The sequence below is a fragment of the Salvelinus fontinalis genome, chromosome 29 (genome assembly GCF_029448725.1).
Source record: "Salvelinus fontinalis isolate EN_2023a chromosome 29, ASM2944872v1, whole genome shotgun sequence".
NCBI classification, from domain to species: Eukaryota; Metazoa; Chordata; class Actinopteri; order Salmoniformes; family Salmonidae; genus Salvelinus; species Salvelinus fontinalis.
The window spans coordinates 9,897,787-9,921,335 of record NC_074693.1 but is presented as its reverse complement, the minus strand read 5'-3'; the positions used below and the strand labels follow the sequence as shown (position 1 = coordinate 9,921,335).

Genomic DNA, 23,549 nt, shown 5'->3' with positions numbered 1-23,549 from the left:
CTCTACCGTAAAACACACACCAGATACTACCTCTACTGTAAAACACACACCAGATACTACCTCTACTGTAAAACACACACCAGATACTACCTCTACTGTAAAACACACACCAGATACTACCTCTACTGTAAAACACACACCAGATACTACCTCTACTGTAAAACACACACCAGATACTACCTCCACTGTAAAACACACACACCAGATACTACCTCTACTGTAAAACACACCAGATACTACCTCTACTGTAAAACACACACCAGATACTACCTCTACTGACTAAGACCACCAGAGAGTGAAAGACACCAGACAATGTTGACTGTTTTGGGAATAATTTATTCTTAACGCAAGATTCTCATGTAAGGCAAAGTCATCGACATAAACATTCACCATTTAAAATATGTTTCATGTTCTCTCCTTCAAGGAATGAGGGTATTTAAAAGAAAATAGCAATCAAATCATATTCATTCAGGATTTAAAAATTCAAACAGGAACATTTTTTGCAAGCATAGGAACAATATTACACAAAATCAAACATGAAATCTTCATTGTCATGGTCTTTCAAAATGCATTCAATTTGTTGTCGTAGGATTCATCCTAAGAAAAACAGGCAACCACAGTAGCTGTTGTGCAAACATAACAGAGAGGACGATTCAAACTTCATCATCGTACAGTGGGGGGTGGGGGACACTGTAGCTTACTGGCTACCATTGGGCAAGGTAGCCATGACGGATAGGGCGTAGAGAGAGTCATTTGATATGGTGTTTTAGGATTTATGGTGTAGGGAATAAGGGGTGGTTTGACTAGAGGTTTGTTTGGGAGGAGGGATGGAGGGAGGCAGGAGAAGTACCTTGCAGAGGTAAGAGGTTAAAGTGCCCAGGAGAGAGCGTGTAAGCATGTGTGGGTGTTCGTTCGTGCATGCGTGCCATCTACAGCAGAACGCCTGAGATCTGAGTGCATATTCTGTGTGTCGTCTTTGAGCAGGAGTTTGTGTTCCACAAGAATCATTATCTACAGTACAGCGCCTGAGATTTAGGGAACATACACCGGCTACACTGCTACAGAGCAGAGCACAGCCCTGGGAGGGGCTAGGTCAGGTGCGGGAGCACAAGAAGATAGAGCTTATCATATAATGCTACCATGGGTCAGGAGGTACAGGGGTTGGGGCTGGACAGCAGGAGTGCAACAGTTAAGGAGAGAGAGAAGGATTAAGGTGGTAATGTCAGATGGAGGGATAGTGTGTTAGGTGAGACTGGGTCAGTGGTTTAGACTCAGGGGTCAAAGGTTAGGTTAAGATGAAAGGGACTTTGCGTTAAGGGTTAGGAGGCTATGGGTCAGAGCAGGTAAGGGTCAAAGGTAAATGTCAGGGGTCAGAGGTTATGTGAGCATGTCCCACAAGCAGCAGCAGCAGAGAGCCGTCCAACAGGCAGTCAGACACGTGTCTCCTGAATCATCTCTTCTCCTCTCCTCCACCACGTACACTAGAGAGAGGAGAAAGAGAGGTAGACATTCATTTAAAGTTAAATCTTTACAACTGCCAGTAAAACATGTTTTATTGTCACATACACCGGAAAAGTGCGGTAAAATGTGTTATTTTACAGGGTCAGCCATATAGTACGGTGCCCCCGGAGCAAATTATGGTTAATAGACCTGCTCAAGGGTACAGACAGATTTTTCACCTTGTCGGCTTGGGTATTCAGACCAACGACCTTTCAGTTACTGGCCCAACTCTAACCGCTAGGCTACCTACCACCCTTGGAATACACACGTGACAGACACGTCGGCCTAACAACCTACTCTTCTTGTTATCTTTGGTACATTTGCTGTTAGTCATTAATGTGCACACACACACACACACAAAACTTCTGAAAGCTGCCATCTTGAGTGAGGTAAGCTGTGTGTTACCTGAGTGACAAGGTACTGCCGCAGTACAAAGGGACTGCGCTCTAGCAACAGTTGCCAGGCAGTAAGTTATGTTGCGTTCATAGCCAAGTGGGAAGGTAGTATTTACCAAGTACAACTAGAAAAAATATATTTGAATGGCCCTCCAACTGGTAATTACTAGTGTGAAACTCATCTATCATCCTGAGCTCCCACTTCTCCCACATGCTGACCTCTGACGTCATCTATTAAGGTAATTACCTCGATAAACAGCATTTCTCGGCAGTTTAGTGCAACAAAAATGTATTTATAAAAAGCAATCTATTAATGTTTTTTTAACACTATAATTTGTTTACAAGCATGATAGCTGTACTTTAGTTTATGGCTTAGGCAAATTGTTGGCCATTAGCCAATCAGTGTTTCTCAAGTTCAAAGCACATAAATGCATCCAACTAGTATTTACGACTTCACAACTGGTAAATTGTCCACCTCCCACTTGGTTATGAATGCAGCATTAACCTCCCATTGCTTGGTTTCTTAAATGTGCAGTCCACTATTCACCGCTGATAGGGTCTTACACAGATAAACAAAGGGCAGTCTGGAAAGTTCACTTCCTGCTTTAGACAACTCCTTTAAAACAATACCCCTTTAATCACGGTATGACCAGGACAAAAAAGTTGATTCAAGCAGAAACTGATCTGGCTATCATGTGATTAGCTTCAAAATAAAAACCTTCCACTTTAAGAACACACACCAGGATACTGATATAAAAAGGACAATATAAAACAGCCTTGTTAATCTTTTACTTTGGACGCTGATAGTGTTCTATCAAATTGACCTTTGACCTTTGAATAGTGTCATTTGAATAGTGTCATGACGTTGCCCTCTTTGGGTACAGCAAGCCCCATCCCCCTCTCCCTGCCTCTCTCTGCTCCTACATCCAGGCTGCTGTGGTCAGAGAGGTCGTAAATTCCTAGGGAAGACCCTGCCTCATGGCCACACAGTATAGAGACGGAGTGAAGTTTCATAGAGAACAAAGGAATTTCTTCCACCTCACAGAACTTGATGTCCGAACAACATTTAATGTTCCGGAGAAGGTATAAAAGATCGGTGAAGAATCCAGCTATGAACTGGTCCGTTTGTTACAACTTGGTAAAAGTCATGGGAAACGGTGCAGCCACATTACCATAACGCTGTTTATATAATAGCCTCAGATATGAGGTTTACATCTAATTGTTGTATAAGATGAATGAGTGAGGATGATACTGTTTGTAAAATTGTGTAATGTGATTTTGGACTGTTTAATGAAGGAAACTCCAATTCCCTTTTGAGTTTAACTAAATCAGAGGACCGCCCATGAGCCCAGTTAGGGTCGGGCATCCTGGGACAGGCCCTTTTCTGCAAATTCCGAATAAAACCCCAACTTTGAGAAATTCTCAGTAGACCATGTTTTTCTCCATTGCGGGAGGACAAAGGTTGCAGACCATTGCTGAATCTTTTAACCATACCACGTGGTTAAACTCTTAGATTATCGATACCGACAGAATAAGAACAGGTCTTTGATATTAATTACTAGTCTGCAGCTAGGAATTCGGTATCATTGAACACGAAGAACGACAACCGCTTAAACATCCATTCTACAACAACATGAATGAATGTCACTCTGAACTATCCCCTCTAACCACGACAGAGAGAGAGAGACGGACAATTCTACAAAAGAAACAAACTTTTCAACAGCGATCAAGACGACACACTGAGCGTAAATATATATATTGATTGCAATTGTTCCCGAATGAGTGAGCGTTCAAGTGCAAAGGATTAGCATTTCAATTGTTATAATTATCAACTTTGTAGTGTCTCATCTCAGTTGACCCCCACTTCCCTTTTTGTCCACCAAGCCGCGATACCGGTTTATCCCACTAGGCAAATTCCCCTATCATTTCTTGTAACCATATTTACTTTGTATGCATTTCTGTGAATTACTTAGTTAGTAAATAAATGATTTAAGAAAATTGATGTATGGATGACTCAGTGAAGACTGGGTTCGTGCAGATAACCAACAATTTACGACGTTTGGAATGAGACTAACGTGAGGTAAAGTAAATAATTCATTAATTCGAAGACTAATTGATCAGATATAAAATATCTGAAAAGTTATTAGGAAATTATAACTTTGTAATCTGAATATTTTCCTTGGTGCCCCGATTTCCCAGTTAATTACAGTTACATGATTAATCAGTTTAATCGCGTAATACTAATTACAGAGAATCTTTGATAAAAAATAGAAGTCTTCAGTTTAATGATGCCAAAGACACAATAATAGCCTAATACTTGCCAATCCTAATACTTGCCAATTCTAATAGCAGAGGTAATGGAAACTTACTGAATGAAAGACAATTGTGTTAGAATTAGGGTTGCAGAGGGAGGGTGTATTACTGGAAACATTCAGATTTTACCAGCAAACTACCAGAATTTTGGTATCTTTCAAAGATGTTATGTAATCACAAGACATCTATCTAGTGACCCTTTTGGGTACTTATCACAGGTGTCTGTAATTATCTCTGGCCCTCTGTGTGGGTTTATCACACGTAAAATATATGAAATCATTAAATACGATGATTTTAAATAAATTGAATGATAAAAGCTGCAAAACATTACCCTAAATTTAACCAACGTGGCTCGATTCGGGGTTATGTAGCAACATTTGAAATTGTGTTTTTCACATCAAATAAATAGCTAGAAAATGGTATATCATACACTACAGTCGAGGAACATTGGGAAAGTAATTCTGCTTTGAAAGTTGATAAACTTGTAACCCCACTTTTGAGAAAATGGACCTTGAATATTTTGGTGCACCTACTGGAGAGCTCTTTGTCTACACCCATTCAGTATCGTTCACACCTTCTTAAGCTTTATCCCCACCCAGCTCTTTAAGGATTCACATGTGAGGCCATGTACTAAACAACCAAAGATTTCAAGACTAAAGGCTGGTTTATACTAGGGGTGTGCTCGTAAATTCAATTTGGAGCGCCAAAGTTTGCTGAGAGTGCACTCCAGGCGTTCGTAACTCAGAGCGTTTTGCTCTCGGAGCATTCAGAATGCACACTGGACGCTCTGGCCAAGGAGTAGGGTTGATCCGAGCGTTCTGATCTAACAACAACAGTCAAGCACCCAAGCTAATGTTGGCTAGCTACTTCCAGACACAAATGAAGGAACAGCTCACTCTGCCCATTTTACTCGGCCTAGCAGAGCTGATTAGGCTGTTTTATGTTATCCAGAGCGTTGGTGACTGCAACTGTGCTGCTGGCAACAATTTAATCATGCTTTTTTACTGACACCAGCCATATTCAACGGGTGTTAAGCGTTTGCATATTCGTCAGTTATTCTGCTCTCTGGAATCGGAGTACATAGCCAGAGCAAATTTACCAGCTACGTCTATCGACAGTTGTCGCAGCGACATCGTTAACATTCTATTGAAATTGTTACTTGCATAGCGGAGTCTTTTGTTTAGACATGTAGCTAGCTATGAACCATAATCCCATCTCATAACATTACTACCCTGCATGAATCTGCAAGGAGCTAACTAACCAGGTTCAATGTTAGCTAGCTAGCTATAACTAGCAATGCAAATGGCTCTGAGACACAAATAATATTACTACACAGCCCATACACGTAACGTTAGCTAGCGAGTCAGCCAGTTAACTTTGACAAAATTAGAAACGTGTAATATCTGAAAATGTAGCTAGCTAGACTATTTTATCTTGGATGGACGCTTCTCCCTCTCTGCCATGGTTGCCCTTAGTTTGAAGATGTAATCCGGAGACAGGTGTTTTATACAACAGCCTTCTGCGTTCTCTTTTCGACTTCGTCTGCATATTTGCAATCAAAAGCCAGAATGTTCTCCATCTCCTTAGCTATCATATTCTAATTCAACCGGGCATTTCACTGATTTCAAAACCCAGTCCTCCAGAAAGTGGAGACCAACATGTTTGCAGTTCTACTACATGATGTCTTTCAAAAAAGCTGCGTTAGAAAGGACTACCTACACATACTGACCAGCTCATGTTATAGACAGAAGCGTCCTACATGGCAGACCAATCCGAACTCATATCTTGGCATGTCCAGCACAACCATTATCTCAGCCAATCATGGCTAGCTGGAAGGTTCCTGTATTTTTCAGTGGCTAAACCAACTAGGCTCGTAATTTAACAATTGTATTCATATTTGCAGATGACCTACAAGTTTGTTATTAAGGCACATGAAAGTTCACATGTTCCAGAAGCCATTTCTGCCCAAAATAAGCATTTGGATTTTTTTTTAAATTGTTTATATTTAAACGCCTGGTTTCCTGAAATGAGTCGCAAATATGAACTATCAACTTAGTGAATACCATATGTGTTTAATATGAGGATTTCAGCATGAAATATCCTTTATCTTTTTACACACCTATTGATTTGACTACGTCAGTATGTATTTGTCGTCAATGCTTTGGCATCAAACTGGTGTATAAAAATGTATAAAAACCTGTTTTTGCTTTGTCGTTATGGGGTATTGTGGGTAGATTGAGGGGAAAAAAACAATTGAATCAATTTTAGAATAAGGCTGTAAAGTAACAAAATGTGGAAAAAGTCAAGGGGTCTGAATACTTTCCAAAGGCACTGAATGAATACATTTTTGGAAAACATATTCAAGTATAAATGACCAAATTGATGATAGATTGCCATAAATGTTCTGTTAATTACCTAAATTACTGAAGATTCTGGTAAATTACTGGTAGCTTTTCAGCCCTAGTCAGAACTGTCTGAACCACTGGTTCCCTTACTGGATTCACCTAGTCAAGGGCCTGAAGTAGCTCATCTGATTCAACTAGTCAAGGGCCTGAAGTAGCTCATCTGATTCAACTAGTCAAGGGGCCTGAAGTAGCTCATCTGATTCAACTAGTCAAGGGCCTGAAGTAGCTCATCTGATTCACCTAGTCAAGGGCCTGAAGTAGCTCATCTGATTCAACTAGTCAAGGGCCTGAAGTAGCTCATCTGATTCACCTAGTCAAGGGCCTGAAGTAGCTCATCTGATTCACCTAGTCAAGGGGCCTGAAGTAGCTCATCTGAATCACCTAGTCAAGGGCCTGAAGTAGCTCATCTGATTCACCTAGTCAAGGGCCTGAAGTAGCTCATTTGATTCAACTAGTCAAGGGCCTGGAGTAGCTTATCTGATTCACCAAGTCAAGGGCCTGAAGTAGCTCATCTGATTCACCTATTCAATGGCCTGAAGTAGCTCATCTGATTCACCAAGTCAAGGGCCTGAAGTAGCTCATCTGATTCACCTATTCAATGGCCTGAAGTAGCTCATCTGATTCACCTAGTCAATGGCCTGATGATTAGTTGACAAGTTGAATCAGGTGTGCTAGCTCTAGAATAGATCAAATACCTGGAACGGCTTGGGGTCCCCGAGGAGAGGTTTGAGAACCACTGGTATAAACATTGTTCCCAAAGCACATCCAGTCTGTTTGCATACCAAGTAGTCAAGGCAAACAATATCCTATCCTACCCTCTCCACCCCTCGCTCTCCTCTTCCTCCCCTCACCTTCTCGTGCTTATCTTCCTCCCCTCCCTTCCTCACCCCTCTTCTCTTTCTCCCCTCCTTCTCCCTCTTCATCCCCTCTCTCTCACCTGTGTTTTTGGGTGCCTCTCCATACATGGGTCCTGGGGGTGGTCCTCCCTGCCATCCAAACTGGGGCTGTCCTGGGTACGCCCCCTGGTAGGGGCCTGCTTGTCCCTGGCCAGGGTAGGGTCCAGGAGGGCCCCCGGGGCCAGCAGGGTAGTTGGGGTAGGCCGGGTTTTGAGGAGGGAATCCACCAGGCTGCTCCATGTTGACCGGGTAGCCCTGGGGAGGGTATCCCTGCTGAGGATAGCCCTGCGCAGGGTAATTGGGGGCCGTGGGGCCTGGGCCCTGGTACGGAGGAGGCTGCTCAAAATTCATCTGCTAGACAACAGAGACACCTGGAGAAAGAGAGGGGAAAGGAGGGGAAGAGCTCATTTGAATGTGACTGAACTGAGAGAGAATGAGGAAGGACCATTTATGAAAGTAAATGGAAAAGAAAGGAGAGAGATTGGAGGAGAGGAACAAACAAAAGAAGTGTTGCAGTTTCACAGCCCTGCAAAATAAACACAGGACGGAGATAAGAGTCCCATTAGCCAGCGGTTGTCATGGCACGGAGGCCTTAAGAGTCCCATTAGCCAGCGGTTGGCCAGGAGTCCATAGTTAAAGACATTCTGAAAAGAGTCCCTTGGTGATTTAACTGTTGCCATGACAACACACGTTTCTAGAACATAAAGCTTTCCCCCCCTAGAGAGCTATGAACTAGGTCAGGGGTGGTCAACCCTACTCCTGGACAGCTACAGACAGTGCAGGCTTTTGTGACAGAAGGTCTGCAGCAAAGCTCTCCAGTAGTAGAGGTTTAGTACATGTCCAGGTTAATAACCTTAGTATCACTGGCGTATCACCGGTTTCCCTGTGTAAGTCATACGCATGGCCAGGGGCGCAACTTTCACTGCATTTCTGTCCCTCCAAGTTTTATTATTGGAATGTGATACAAAACAAGGCAACGGTGGGCTTTAGGACCATGCGGACGCCTCCGACCGGTCAGGTGTTTGGAGTGTTTATGTGATTGGATAAAAAAATAAATAATAATAATTATGTCCCCCCCAACTTCTAAAACCAAAGTTGCACCCCTGCGCATGGCCACATCCTTCTAGTTGTATTTCTAGAAACACAAAGCTCTGTTCACAGCTAGTACAAACAGAGCCGTCATACCAGAGAAATCTGCCAGCTAGCAGTTTTAACCCTTCTATGAGGAAGTGTTTACACACACACACGATCTTCCAACGTATACATTTGCTAACACCCTAAAGGAAGTAGTAAAGTGCAAAGAGACTAGTATTGCATATCTTTCTCATGACATCATACAAAGCCTGAGTGCATCGTGACTCACACCCCGGAACCTGAAATGGAGTGGCCTAGCCTCTCTGCCCAGCTAACAACACACACACACACACACACACACACACACACACACACACACACACACACACACACACACACACACACGAGAGAGAGTAAGGAGAGACTAAAACACAGTAAATGGAGTAAATAATACACACTGTAAAACAATGAAGTAGCTACTGGCTGTGACTACTAGCTGTGTGTGAGCGAGCGGACTCAAGAAATAAAGTATATGTAACAAGGTAGACGTACATGTAAAACATTCTGCTGGTTTAGATTCTAGGCCTAGAAGACCATTAAGTCCTACGTTGGGTCTGTTTAGTAGTGAAACACTGCCTCTCCCCCATCAGCTGGAAATACCACAGCACAACAAACTGGAGGACAGAAGGAAGTGGGCCAGTGCTGTCCCTCCATCCCTCGCTGGGCTATTTTCACACACACAGTGTTTACTGGAAATACCTAAAGCCGAGCGTCAGTCCTACCTCCCTTCCTCCCACTCACACTGGAGAACATCACCTGACCAGGTCATCTCGGGGTCATTTCATGTTTTCATGTTTATCCGAGTTATTGGCGTTCAAGCAGGTAGAAATCCGTCCGGTGTGACGTAGCACCGTGATAAAGTCTCTCTCACTACACTGGAAGTTAATAGGAATATGACTTTCAGATGTAAAAAGTCTATCATACATGTCAGATTTCAATACTGGCTGATGTTATCATGACGGAGGTTGTCTTCGAGCCATTGGTCTTATTTTTTTAACGATATTCCTATCTCAAGAAAGCTTTCATTTAACAGAGGGTCTAACATTTCTCCTGTCCGTCTGCCTCTTCAGTCCAGGGTGCATTGCATGGTGCAATTGCCAATGTCAAACTCCACTCTGTGAGGCACATCAATCTGCAGGTTGAACATGGTGAGATTGTAAACTCCTGAATGTTTTACAGCTAACTAGCTTCTTTACATGCTGACAGTCTTTGGTATTATTGTGTGTAGTTATTACCTAACTAGCTAGTGCCTGGACCTCCTATTGGAGATGGGCCTTTTGTTAAGTAAATCAGGTGATAAATGAGGTTCTAGGGAAGCTGGGGTGGGTCTTTAAATAGAGGTTAACATCCACACATGTCAGATGATTGTCCAAAACACAGAGCCTTAACAGTCTACTAAGAACATGATAGAAAACCACAAGTTCCAATTGAGACCGGTCAGATCAAGAAGAATATTTTCTTTACATTTTTAACCTAATCTTCCTGTCATCTGTGTGTTGTGAGTAGTCCTAATCTTCCTGTAATCTGTGTGTTGTGACTAGTCCTAATCTTCCTGTAATCTGTGTGTTGTGAGTAGTCCTAATCTTCCTGTAATCTGTGTGTTGTGAGTAGTCCTAATCTTCCTCTAATCTGTGTGTTGTGAGTAGTCCTAATCTTCCTCTAATCTGTGTGTTGTGAGTAGTCCTAATCTTCCTCTAATCTGTGTGTTGTGAGTAGTCCTAATCTTCCTGTAATCTGTGTGTTGTGAGTAGTCCTAATCTTCCTGTAATCTGTGTGTTGTGAGTAGTCCTAATCTTCCTGTAATCTGTGTGTTGTGAGTAGTCCTAATCTTCCTCTAATCTGTGTGTTGTGAGTAGTCCTAATCTTCCTCTAATCTGTGTGTTGTGAGTAGTCCTAATCTTCCTGTCATCTGTGTGTTGTGAGTAGTCCTAATCTTCCTGTAATCTGTGTGTTGTGAGTAGTCCTAATTTTCCTGTAACCTGTGTGTTGTGAGTAGTCCTAATCTTCCTGTAATCTGTGTGTTGTGAGTAGTCCTAATCTTCCTGTAATCTGTGTGTTGTGAGTAGTCCTAATCTTCCTGTAATCTGTGTGTTGTGAGTAGTCCTAATCTTCCTGTAATCTGTGTGTTGTGAGTAGTCCTAATCTTCCTGTAATCTGTGTGTTGTGAGTAGTCCTAATCTTCCTGTAATCTGTGTGTTGTGAGTAGTCCTAATCTTCCTGTAATCTGTGTGTTGTGAGTAGTCCTAATCTTCCTCTAATCTGTGTGTTGTGAGTAGTCCTAATCTTCCTCTAATCTGTGTGTTGTGAGTAGTCCTAATCTTCCTGTCATCTGTGTGTTGTGAGTAGTCCTAATTTTCCTGTAACCTGTGTGTTGTGAGTAGTCCTAATCTTCCTGTAATCTGTGTGTTGTGAGTAGTCCTAATCTTCCTCTAATCTGTGTGTTGTGAGTAGTCCTAATCTTCCTGTAATCTGTGTGTTGTGAGTAGTCCTAATCTTCCTGTAATCTGTGTGTTGTGAGTAGTCCTAATCTTCCTGTAATCTGTGTGTTGTGAGTAGTCCTAATCTTCCTGTAATCTGTGTGTTGAGTAGTCCTAATCTTCCTGTAATCTGTGTGTTGTGAGTAGTCCTAATCTTCCTGTCATCTGTGTGTTGAGTAGTCCTAATCTTCACCTGCTGAAAATATGAATAATCACCACACATTCTGTGTGTGTGCCTTAATGTGACCTGAAGGGTTATTAAACCCGGCAGGTAGCCTAGTGGTTAGAGCGTTGGGCCAGTAACCGAAAGGTTGCTAAATCCAAATCTGTCATTCTGCCCCTGAACAAGGCAGTTAACCCACTGTTGCTAGGCCGTCATTAACTGACTTAAATAAAGTTAAATAAAAACATCACCTGTACACACTGTTAACAGATGGTAGGTAGTCGAGTTGAGTGTGTAATAGAGATTGACCACACATACACACACAGTAGGATTGTCAGACAAAGGTATTCTACTGAATTCAAAAATCCCTAAAACTATGTAGATATTCTATTCAAAATCAGCCATTTCCAGCTACAATAGTCATTTACAACATTAACAATGTCTACACTGTACTTCTGATCAATTTGATGTTATTTTAATGGACAGAAAATGTTATTTTCTTTCAAAAAACAAGGACATTTCTAAGTGACCCCAAACTTTTGAACAGTAGTGTATACTCACAGAAACTAGCATCTAAAACAACACCACATGACCTCTCTTTTTGAATTTGTTTTATTTAACCAGGTAGGCCAGTTGAGAACAAGTTGTCATTTACAACTGCGACCTGGCCAAGATGAAGCAAAGCAGTGTGACACAGACAACAACACATACAACAACCTCTAACCTCCTTCTCCCTGATCCGTATTATAGTCATCAGGCAAAACGGACCTCACCTGTTCCTGGCTGTACCGGTCACCTGGCAAACCCTGCACCACACTGACTCATTTGTCCCAGTGAAAAGCTAGAGTGTGCCTCTCTTATCTCTCCATTTAACCCACCCTTTACAGAAATATCATTTAATGACTTGATAGTGGTACAAACAGCTAGGTCTTCAGTTGTACAGTGTTAGGTTCTAAATGAACCAAGTAAAACTCACGGACGATTAGTAAAGCTCAAACCAAGTTTATTCACCCAAAGGATCGAACAGCTGAACAGACAAAATAACTTCAACGATATTGAAAACATTTCCAAATACCCCAGTACACCGCCCAAGCCTACCATACAGTTTTATAGAGAGTGATCTCAGTATAAAACTGAAATCTGAAAAACAAAGACCCAACTGTAGGAGAGAGACTGACTGTACAACTGAAGACCTGGCTGTTTGTACCACTACCAACTGTAGGAGAGAGACTCCTGACTGTACAACTGAAGACCTAGCTGTTTGTACCACTACCAACTGTAGGAGAGAGACTCCTGACTGTACAACTGAAGACCTAGCTGTTTGTACCACTACCAACTGTGGGAGAGAGACTCCTGACTGTACAACTGAAGACCTAGCTGTTTGTACCACTACCAACTGTGGGAGAGAGACTCCTGACTGTACAACTGAAGACCTAGCTGTTTGTACCACTACCAACTGTAGGAGAGAGACTCCTGACTGTACAACTGAAGACCTAGCTGTTTGTACCACTACCAACTGTAGGAGACTCCTGACTGTACAACTGAAGACCTGGCTGTTTGTACCACTACCAACTGTAGGAGAGAGACTCCTGACTGTACAACTGAAGACCTAGCTGTTTGTACCACTACCAACTGTAGGAGACTCCTGACTGTACAACTGAAGACCTGGCTGTTTGTACCACTACCAACTGTGGGAGAGAGACTCCTGACTGTACAACTGAAGACCTAGCTGTTTGTACCACTACCAACTGTAGGAGAGAGACTCCTGACTGTACAACTGAAGACCTAGCTGTTTGTACCACTACCAACTGTGGGAGAGAGACTCCTGACTGTACAACTGAAGACCTAGCTGTTTGTACCACTACCAACTGTAGGAGAAAGACTCCTGACTGTACAACTGAAGACCTGGCTGTTTGTACCACTACCAACTGTGGGAGAGAGACTCCTGACTGTACAACTGAAGACCTAGCTGTTTGTACCACTACCAACTGTGGGAGAGAGACTCCTGACTGTACAACTGAAGACCTAGCTGTTTGTACCACTACCAACTGTAGGAGAGAGACTCCTGACTGTACAACTGAAGACCCTTTTTCAATATCGTTGAATCTATTTCCTGGAAGTTTTTCAACACATTTTAATATTCGTAGCTACTTAAGTAAATACCTGCAGTCAACTTGTACAATACGTTAAGAGATAAAGCAGATCACCTTAATTTCACCTGTGACATTATGAAGATTAGCCAGAGCAGTTGAGCCAGTCATGTGTTTGTTTGTAAACAGCCCAACAGGATGAAGCTGGAGCAGCTGTGTTGACAGGAGGCACGTTTTCTATTGTAAGTCAGCAGTTTTTTTTTTGCTTCAATAGATTGATCAGGGACGTAAAGAAGAGTATTGAGGCCAAGTCAAACGAAAAAAGAAATAAACCGCAACGGGTGGTGGTACTTGGATTTTTAAAAATTGCACGATCCTACTTTAAAGTGGCAATATCTCGAGAATAAACTTAAAATGTAATTTTGAAAATAAAGTCAAAATTTGTAGAATAGAGTTTACATTTTTTGAATTAAGTCACAGGTATATTTCAAGATTAAAGTAAAGGATAACTGCATGTCTCCCTGTCCCTTTTTGTGTGCTCTCCACCGTTGAAATGCCTGCGTTAGAAGACTGGTGAAAGTATACTTTAGAATTGGCTTAAGTAAGAAGGAAATCCTTGATGTTTTAGCACATAATAACCATATTATTATAATCATTAGGACCTGGAAGAGGTTGTGCCACAGATTGTTTTCAGAAGGAGAAACCATGGTTACATATATAGGTAGAGACGGGCGGGTTGTGTGTGAATGCAGGTTGTACGTATGCAGGTGTGTGTGTGTGTGTATTCAGGTTGTGTGTGTGGGTGGTTAAAAGTAGGGGAAAAACCAGCAAATGGCCATTAATCTAATACACTCGTTCAAACAGGCGTCACTGTGCACTAATGCTTATCAATTTAACGATCTAATAACTCATTCAAACAGGCGTCACTGCTCACTCGCGCTTATCTATCTACTAACTCACGCACACACCATTTTTCCCCCTGGCAATTTCAGACTGTAGGCAAACACGCCAACAGCCATGGTGCTTTATGAGCACAAACAGACAACGTTCTTGTCACTGAAAAACCTGTGTTTCAGACAAAAGGAAGTGGATGGCGGCAAATGTTCTACTTTTAAACTCGGACAAAACAGTAAAGCTTGTTCTAGGTCCCAAGAAACAAAGAGATCTTCTGTTGAATCTGACAATTAATCTTGATGGTGGTACAGTCGTCTCAAATAAAACTGTGAAGGACCTCGGCGTTACTCTGGACCCTGATCTCTCTTTTGACGAACATATCAAGACTGTTTCAAGGACATCTTTTTTCCAACTACGTAACATTGCAAAAATCAGAAACTTTATGTCCAAAAATGATGCAGAAAAACGTATCCATGCTTTTGTCACTACTGGGTTAGACACCCGAATGCTCTACGTTCCAGCTACCCAGATAAGGCACCAAATAAAACTTCAATTAGGGCTAAACACGGCTGCTAGAATCTTAACTAAAACCCAAAAATGTGATCATATTACTCCAGTGCTAGCCTCTCTACACTGGCTTCCTGTTAAGGCTAGGGCTGATTTCAAGGTTTTACTGCTAACCAACAAAGCATTACATGGACTTGCTCCTACCTATCTTTCCAATTTGGCCCTGTCGTACATACCTACTGGACGCTACAGTCACAAGACACAGGCCTCCTTACTGTTCCTAGAATTTCTAAGCAAACAGCTGGAGGCAGGGCTTTCTCCTATAGAGCTCCATTTTTATGGAATGGTCTGCCTGCCCATGTGAGAGCGACCTTTAAGTCTTTACTGAAGAATCATCTCTTCAGTAGGTCCTATGATTGAGTGTAGTCTGGCCCAGGAGTGTGAAGGTGAACGGAAAGACACTGGAGCACACTGGTTGACACTGGTTGAGTCACTGACGTGATCTTCCTGTCCGGGTTGGCGCCCCCCTTGGGTTCGTGCCGTGGGAGAGATCTTGTGGGCTATACTCGGTGTCAGTATAGTAAGTTGGTGGTTGAAGATATCCCTCTAGTGGTGTGGGGGCTGTGCTTTGGCAAAGTGGGTGGGGTTATATCCTGCCTGGTTGGTCCTCTCCGGGGGTATCGTCGGATGGGGCCACAGTGTCTCCTAACCCCTCCTGTCTCAGCCTCCAGTATTTATGCTGCAATAGTTTATGTGTCGGGGGGCTAGGGTCCGTCTGTTATAACTGGAGTATTTCTCCTGTCTTATCCGGTGTCCTGTGTGAATTTAAGTATGTACACTCTCTCGCTCACTCGATGACTCCTTGCTGTCCCCAGTCCACCTGGTCGTGCTGCTGCTCCAGTCTCAACTGTTCTGCCTGCGGCTATGGAACCCTGACCTGTTCACCGGACGTGCTACCTTGGCCCAGACCTGCTGTTTTCAACTCTCTAGAGACAGCAGGAGCGGTAAAGATACTCTGAATGATCGGCTATGAAAAGCCAACTGACATTTACTCCTGAGGTGCTGACTTTTTGCACCCTCGACAACCACTGTGATTATTATTATTTGACCCTGCTGGTCATCTATGAACATTTGAACATATGTTATAATCTCCACCCGGCACAGCCAGAAGAGGACTGGCCACCCCTCATAGCCTGGATTCCCTCTAGGTTTCTTTCTAGGTTCCGGCCTTTCTAGGGAGTTTTTCCTAGCCACCGTGCTTCTACAACTGCATTGCTTGCTGTTTGGGGTTTTAGGCTGGGTTTCTGTACAGCACTTTGTGACATCAGCTGATGTAAGAAGGTCTTTATAAATACATTTGATTGATTGACTGAATGAATGAGACGAGACCTGGGGTTGAGTCCCTGCCAGTCACTGAATGAGAAGAGACCTGTGGTTGAGTCCCTGTCTGTCACTGAATGAGAAGAGACCTGGGGTTGAGTCCCTGTCTGTCACCGAATGAGAAGAGACCTGGGGTTGAGTCCCTGTCAGTCACTGAATGAGAAGAGACCTGGGGTTGAGTCCCTGTCAGCCACTGAATGAGAAGAGACTTGGGGTTGAGTCCGTCTGTCACCGAATGAGAAGAGATCTGGGGTTGAGTCCGTCTGTCACCGAATGAGAAGAGACCTGGGGTTGAGTCCCTGTCAGTCTGCCTTGTGAATTTGCTCCAACATTCTGCTGAGTAGCCTAGGCGAAATCGGTGCATAATGGCAACTATTAATGACTTTACCCATGGTGCTTTACTATGGGTAGTATTTCCCCCTTATGGCCTCCTAATGACTACAGGCTAGCAGGCTATGTGAACACACTAAATAAAACAAATTAACGTGGGATCCTGGGGACCGGGGATTGTGTGTGTATGTCCCATGTCAAGCTGATGTCCCATGCCACTGATCTGGGTCGAATCTGATCGTCACGGGTCTCAGGTATGTGTAATTTTAACGGACTCGTCTGGAATGGCCCGTGCATTTCCGAACGTCACTGCTGCAGTAGAGGGAGAGAGAGACAGAGACAGAGACAGAGAGACAGAGAGACAGAGAGAGAGAGAGAGACAGAGAGAGAGAGAGAGAGAGAGAGAGAGAGAGAGAGAGAGAGAGAGAGAGTAATTTATAGTGCTGCTGCTGCTCTTGCTTTGGAGAGGAGCGTAGGACGTGTAGCTTGCTGCTGACCAATCACAAGTCATCAAGGCGGCAATAGGCTACAGACAGAGCCTTGCTCATTGTGTGGCAAGAGTTAGGAGATATCTAATCAATGGAAGAAGGAATTAAAATGATGGAATTAAAAGTTAAAGGTGAAGGATAGGCTACAATGCACAAGAGCCAACAGGTTGGCTGCTACTTAATATTCTGAATGGAGTTGTTATTTGTAACTGTAGGATGTGAAAGCACATGCACTGTAGCCTCAATTAGCCTAGCTAGCTAACGTTAGCTAGCTTAACTAGCTTCTCGTTACGGTTTGATGCAGTCAAGACATATTTGATGATAAATAACTTAGCTATGGCAGTTATTAGTCTACTATAGCGTGAGTCGGCTTGGTGCCTCTCCCTCCCTCCTCCCTGCTCCCCACGGCACTCGTTCAGAGTATGATCCCTCCCCTGCCTGCTAGAGTGGCACCCCTCTCCCTCCTCTCACGCCTCATCAGCTCCGGTTAATTAAGTAGTTTAAAAAAAAGATTTTCTGCTGCTTCCCTCACTGGGATCGGATCGGTTCTGGATCCGACCAGGTTTATTCACAACGTGTCTAGTGTTCCTTGTGTCCGTTCGGAACGGGTCTCTATATTTTTAAAAAGTTTTATGCATATGGGGTCCGGGTGGGAAAGCCCCAGATCGTGTCCAACTTTTTGGACCCATGATCACTGATCTGACATGACTTGGTTGGTAGCCTAGCATAATATGTCCTTTCTATCGCTGATGTCTTCAAGGATGTGAGGAATGAAGGACGCGTAGGTTATCCCAAAACAGGGGCATCATCCTAGTTATGACGGTAATTTAGGCAACCGCTGCTTGACCTTATAGAGGCTAGTGGCTAGACCTGTTAGGTTAGAATAATGGACCGTAAAATTACGGTTTCAGACGGGGCTTTAGCCAAACCCCTGTCCCCCTGCCCCATGGCTATGCAAGGTACATGACAGGGGTTTGGGGGCAGCCTATGAACCCGACAGGGAAGCGATATTCTTCTCCACGCAATCCATAGCTTAGATTCACAAGATAATACACATAGGCCTATGAGGTTACTGCACTGGAATTGTACATAAAACACCTTGCCATCACACAAAGAGTTAACCTTTCATTTTGCCATGTAGGCTGCTGGCCTCGCTGTTCTCTCTAAAATACTATGCAAGGTGTTGGCATACGCAGGGGATTGACGATAACATTTTAGCGTATTCAAAAGGGCACCATGACAGGGACTGATGACAGGGTCTCTTCACATTCTGACAACGCACCATGGCCAATAAAACGGTATTGCTGTGGGGATACCGTGTGTGTGTGTGTGTGTGTGTGCAGTGCAGTGACCCATGTGTGAACGAGTGCGATAGAGACACCCCTCCCTCCACCAGCACACACACATCTCTACCTATGTATGTAGCCACACGTACTTGGATGAAATACCTCATCCAGTCTGTGTGATTCCTCCTGAAAAGACACAATCTGTGGCACAACCTCTTCCAGGTCCTAATGATTATAATAATATGGTTATTATGTGCTAAAACAGCAAGGATTTCCTTCTTACTAAAGCCAATTCTAAAGTATACTTTCACCAGTCTTCTAACGCAGGCATTTCAACGGTGGAGAGCACACAAAAAGGGACAGGGAGACATGCAGTTATCCTTTACTTTAATCTTGAAATATACCTGTGACTTAATTCAAAAAATGTTGACTTTATTCTCAAAATATTGCCTCTTTTTTAAAGTACTATCCATGCAAAAAAAATATATCCAGTACCACCTCCCACGGCTGTTTAGTTTTTGTTCATCACTTGGCCCTAATACTCTTCCAGAAGATTCCCAAGGTAGGCTACAGTAGAATGATTTTTGTTCAAAATGTGTGGTTAAGAACCAAAACACAATTACATTATATATGCAGTGCTGTGCTTTGTTTCTATTCAATAAATTAGGCCTACACACAGGGGCGTCATGCACCCCAAAAATCTGAGGGGGCACAAAGTACATGAGGATGGCTGGTAGGTGGTCCGGAGGGGGTTATGCCAAGTCTGTAAATTGGAGAATTTTGGATGTTTCAAGTGTGCGATAGAGACACCCATCCTATCGATGTTTCAAGCCTTTTCCTCCAGAGCCATAATCATTATACTTAGTTCTATGTAAAAAAATATATATATGTTAATTTTTCTGAATATCTAAACATACCTCTTGAGCTCTCAGTAATAATACTCTTCTGTAGGGACGTCTAGTTTTCCTTCACAGAAAATAATGTAACACATTCAGCAGAAAATAGCTTCATTTTCCTCAGATGACAACAGAAGTGCAATGCTATTTGTCTGGCAGCCTCACAAGTAAATGAGCTTACAATGAAAAAAGCCAAGACTTTTTTGCAAAAACGATGCATGGCCATCATATTTATAATGTTTATCACAGAAAGAATGTAGCTAGCTACATTACCTAATGTTTTCTTTAAAGTTAATCTTGCATTATACCAGAGAAAAGGAGGCTGGTTACGCAGAGAAAAGTACCGGAGAAAATGAGCTACACATCCAGCGCTGTCTGCTGACAGAATGCCAGTTCCTGAATTCTCATCCGAGTGGAGAGGTGTAACTGAAGCACAAAATGTCTGACGCTGAGCTAAAATTACAATAAGAAGCATTTTACATCTGTGTTTACAAAACACAGCAACATATTTCTTATGTGTTTAATCTTCTTTAATCTTTTTTCCTGCATTAATGAGACCCCTAAGTTTAACTTGCTAGTTAATCTAAGTAAGTGGCTGAATTAATATGGTGACGGGCATCATATTGTGTTAGCTTTCTGCCGTGTTGGCAAAGTCAAAGCTCTTTCGATTAGTTATTTGTACAGCTGCCACCATCTTGATTTCCTTGCATTTTTTCTCCTCTCCCCTCATCTCCGAGCAGAGCACAGGCCCGTTGCCCTAACGACTACACACAGACAGTGTGTAGCCTACACACGCTGCTCCTGTCCTCATGCTGTTCTTCCTTCAGACCAGCACGCATCAAAACTTTGTTCATTTGCACAATGTCTCTCGTTCACATTCGCTTGTAAATGTCCAAACTCACCAAAAATGACATTCAGTAGCTCCTACCTATACATGTAAACTCAGCAAAAAAATAAACGTCCTCTCACTGTCAACTGCGTTTATTTTCAGAAATCTTAACATGTGTAAATATTTGTATGAACATAAGATTCAACAACTGAGACATAAACTGAACAAGTTCCACAGACATGAGACTAACAGAAATGGAAGTGTCCCTGAACAAAGGGGAGTCAAAATCAAAAGTAACAGTCAGTATCTGGTGTGGCCACCAGCTGCATTAAGTACTGCAGTGCATCTCCTCCTCATGGACTGCACCAGATTTGCCAGTTCTTGCTGTGAGATGTTACCCCACTCTTCCACCAAGGCACCTGCAAGTTCCCAGACATTTCTGGGGGGAATGGCCCTAGCCCTCACCCTCCGATCCAACAGGTCTCAGACGTGCTCAATGGAACTGAGATCTGGGCTCTTCACTGGCCATGGCAGAACACTGACATTCCTGTCTTGCAGGAAATCACGCACAGAACAAGCAGTATGGCTGGTGGCATTGTCATGCTAGAGGGTCATGTCAGGATGTGCCTGCAGGAAAGGTACTACATGAGGGAGGATATCTTCCCTCTAACGCACAGCGTTGAGATTGCCTGCAATGACAACAAGCTCAGTCCGATGATGCTGTGACACACCGCCCCAGACCACGACGGACCCTCCACCTCCAAATCGATCCCGCTCCAGAGTACAGGCATCGGTGTAACGCCCACTCCTTCGACGATAAACGCAAATCCGACCATCACCCCTGGTGAGACAAAACCGCAACTCGTGAGTGAAGATCACTTTTTGCCAGTCCTGACTGGTCCAGCGACGGTGGGTTTGTGCCCATAGGCGACAATGTTGCCGGTGATATCTGGTGATGTCCTGCCTTACAACAGGCCTACAAGCCCTCAATCCAGCCTCTCTCAGCCTATTGTGGACAGTCTGAGCACTGATGGAGGGATTGTGCGTTCCTGGTGTAACTCAGGCAGTTGTTGTTGCCATCCTGTACCTGTCCCGCAGGTGTGATGTTCGGATGTACCGATCCTGTGCAGGTGTTGTTACACGTGGTCTGTCACTGCAAGGACGATCAGCTGTCCGTCCTGTCTCCCTGTAGCGCTGTCTTAGGCGTCTCACAGTACAAACATTGCAATTTATTGCCCTGGCCACATCTGCAGTCCTCATGCCTCCTTGCAGCATGCCTAAGGCACGTTCATGCAGATGAGCAGGGACCCTGGGCATTTTTCTTTTGGTGTTTTTCAGAGTCAGTAGAAAGGCCTCTTTAGTGTCCTAAGTTTTCATAACTTTGACCTTAATTGCCTACCGTCTGCAAGCTGTTAGTGTCTTAACGACCGTTCCACTGGTGCATATTCATATGGTTCATTGAACAAGCATAGGAAACAGTGTTTAAACCCTTTACAATGAAGATCTGTGAGGATATTTGGATTTTTACGAATTATCTTTGAAAGACAAGGTCCTGAAAAAGGGATGTTTCTTTTTTTGTTGAGTTTAGCTGGATTGCCTGTCTTTGCAATTCATTTATTTTTCTTTGTGCTCATTAGCATATGTAGTTAGAAGCCTCCATTGAAATGCGCTATTACTTGTGCATATTTTATTAGCATTCTGGTAGACGCCCAATGGGATTTTTTTCCTATTTTAGCAACCCCTAAACGGTAATACCATATATCTTAAGGACAGTATGACGACATACTGGATACAGCCCAACCCTAACGTCTTGGTATGACGACATATTGGATACAGCCCAACCCTAACGTCTTGGTATGATGACATATTGGATACAGCCCAACCCTAACGTCTTGGTATGACAACATATTGGATACAGCCCAACCCTAACGTCTTGGTATGACAACATACTGGATACAGCCCAACCCTAACGTCTTGGTATGACAACATATTGGATACAGCCCAACCCTAACGTCTTGGTATGATGACATATTGGATACAGCCCAACCCTAACGTATGGTTCCAGGATTACACTGTGAGTGTATGGTTCCAGTAAATGGTGAGAGAACGGAACATCTCTAACACAATAAGATCCCATTCCTAAATGAGTAAATGTCCAGGGTTATAGTAGTGAACTAGGCCTAATAGAAGCACAGCCGCCTGGGGCATAGATCACACTCATCAAGAGATGACTGTTCAAATGGAAAGAACTGGGATGATATTTCAACATTGTGCGGTTGATAGTCTGAAATACGCTCTCGATTAGGTTTATTTTTCCTGCCACGTCCTTTATAGGCAAAATGTATATGGCTTTGCGGTGTAATAGTCTATTATCAGGCGTCTCTACAGTGTTGTTGGAGGGTCTCATGTTAGCCTACAGTGTTGTTGCATTGATGACATATGAGTAGAGTGTTTTGTTCCATTAATATCTTCGGTTTTATCAACAACTAACTGCTTGATACCATTTTTTTCTACAGCGTCGTATATAGGCCAATTGTTGATTTGCTATGATAGCTTAATATTTTGAAAGTGGCCTAAATAAAAAGAAGTCATTTATAAAAAGAATAAAAAAAATAATTTATCACGAATTCTATCATAGCTAATAATATGTCCGACACGACTTTCTCATTCAATAGCGGCAATTTACGTGAAAAATGATTGTTGGATACAATGCTTGCGGAGAAACAGCCCACTGCGTGCTCGCTACAACAAGATAATGATGAAATAATACAACACCTGCACAGGGCCACAGCCCAAGAACAACCATGTCGAGTTGCAATTGTCCAACAGTCCGCGACTTCGAGTTAGGCAATGTTCACAGACATATGGTGTTCAATAAAATATTATCACCTACCTTAAGAGAAATGATATCCCTTATCAACAGACAGTCCAGATCGTCTTCAAAAAAACTCTTCGGCGTGATCTATAATGCTAATTTCTTGTCTTTTTTTTTTACCGCACTGAACGACCACCTTGTCTTAAAACTCAGTGCGTATCTCTCCGTTGTGTGGGACCCGTGACGTCATCCCAATGGTGGTGCGAGGGGTTTGCGTAGGGAAAACACATTTCACTGGTTGACTGTGGTGAATGGTCGTTGTTTTCACGGACCAATCAGGGCGAAGAGCGGTGAGAGTCTAGTGAATGGGACTCATCGAGTGGTGACCACTGATCATCTGACTTGTTTGGGCATTAATTATACATCACAGAAAGATGTGACGAAATGCACAGAAATAGGACAATGAATGTGTCTTGTAAATTGAGCAAGCAATACTTATCCTTATCTAGCTTCTTATATTAGATTGATTCATATTTATTTATTTGTAACTGTATAAATATGACAATTTAACGAATACAGAGTCTACTTTACTTGCTTATAAAAGTCAACAAAAAAAACACAGATGTGAAATTATGTTAATATTTATACAGCATAAATAGATTGAAGATAAAACTAGTGCTTTTTAGGCTACCACGTCATAGGTCCTGACATGGCCCCTCACACACATAATACTGTATCCATTAATCACATG

General features: G+C 42.9%; 1 protein-coding gene across 1 annotated transcript; it reads right to left on the bottom strand.

Moving 5' to 3' along the window:
• Positions 1 to 315: 315 nt before the first annotated feature.
• On the bottom strand, positions 316 to 23,055 carry LOC129827404 (cysteine-rich and transmembrane domain-containing protein 1-like). The gene is made up of 3 exons (XM_055888224.1): positions 22,877 to 23,055; positions 7,551 to 7,880; positions 316 to 1,481 (listed from the first exon to the last, which is right to left on the bottom strand). The coding sequence occupies exons 2-3, from the start codon at positions 7,858 to 7,860 to the stop codon at positions 1,378 to 1,380; spliced, it is 414 nt and encodes a 137-aa protein (XP_055744199.1). The 5' UTR covers positions 7,861 to 7,880; positions 22,877 to 23,055; the 3' UTR covers positions 316 to 1,377.
• Between the last annotated feature and the right edge of the window lie 494 nt (positions 23,056 to 23,549).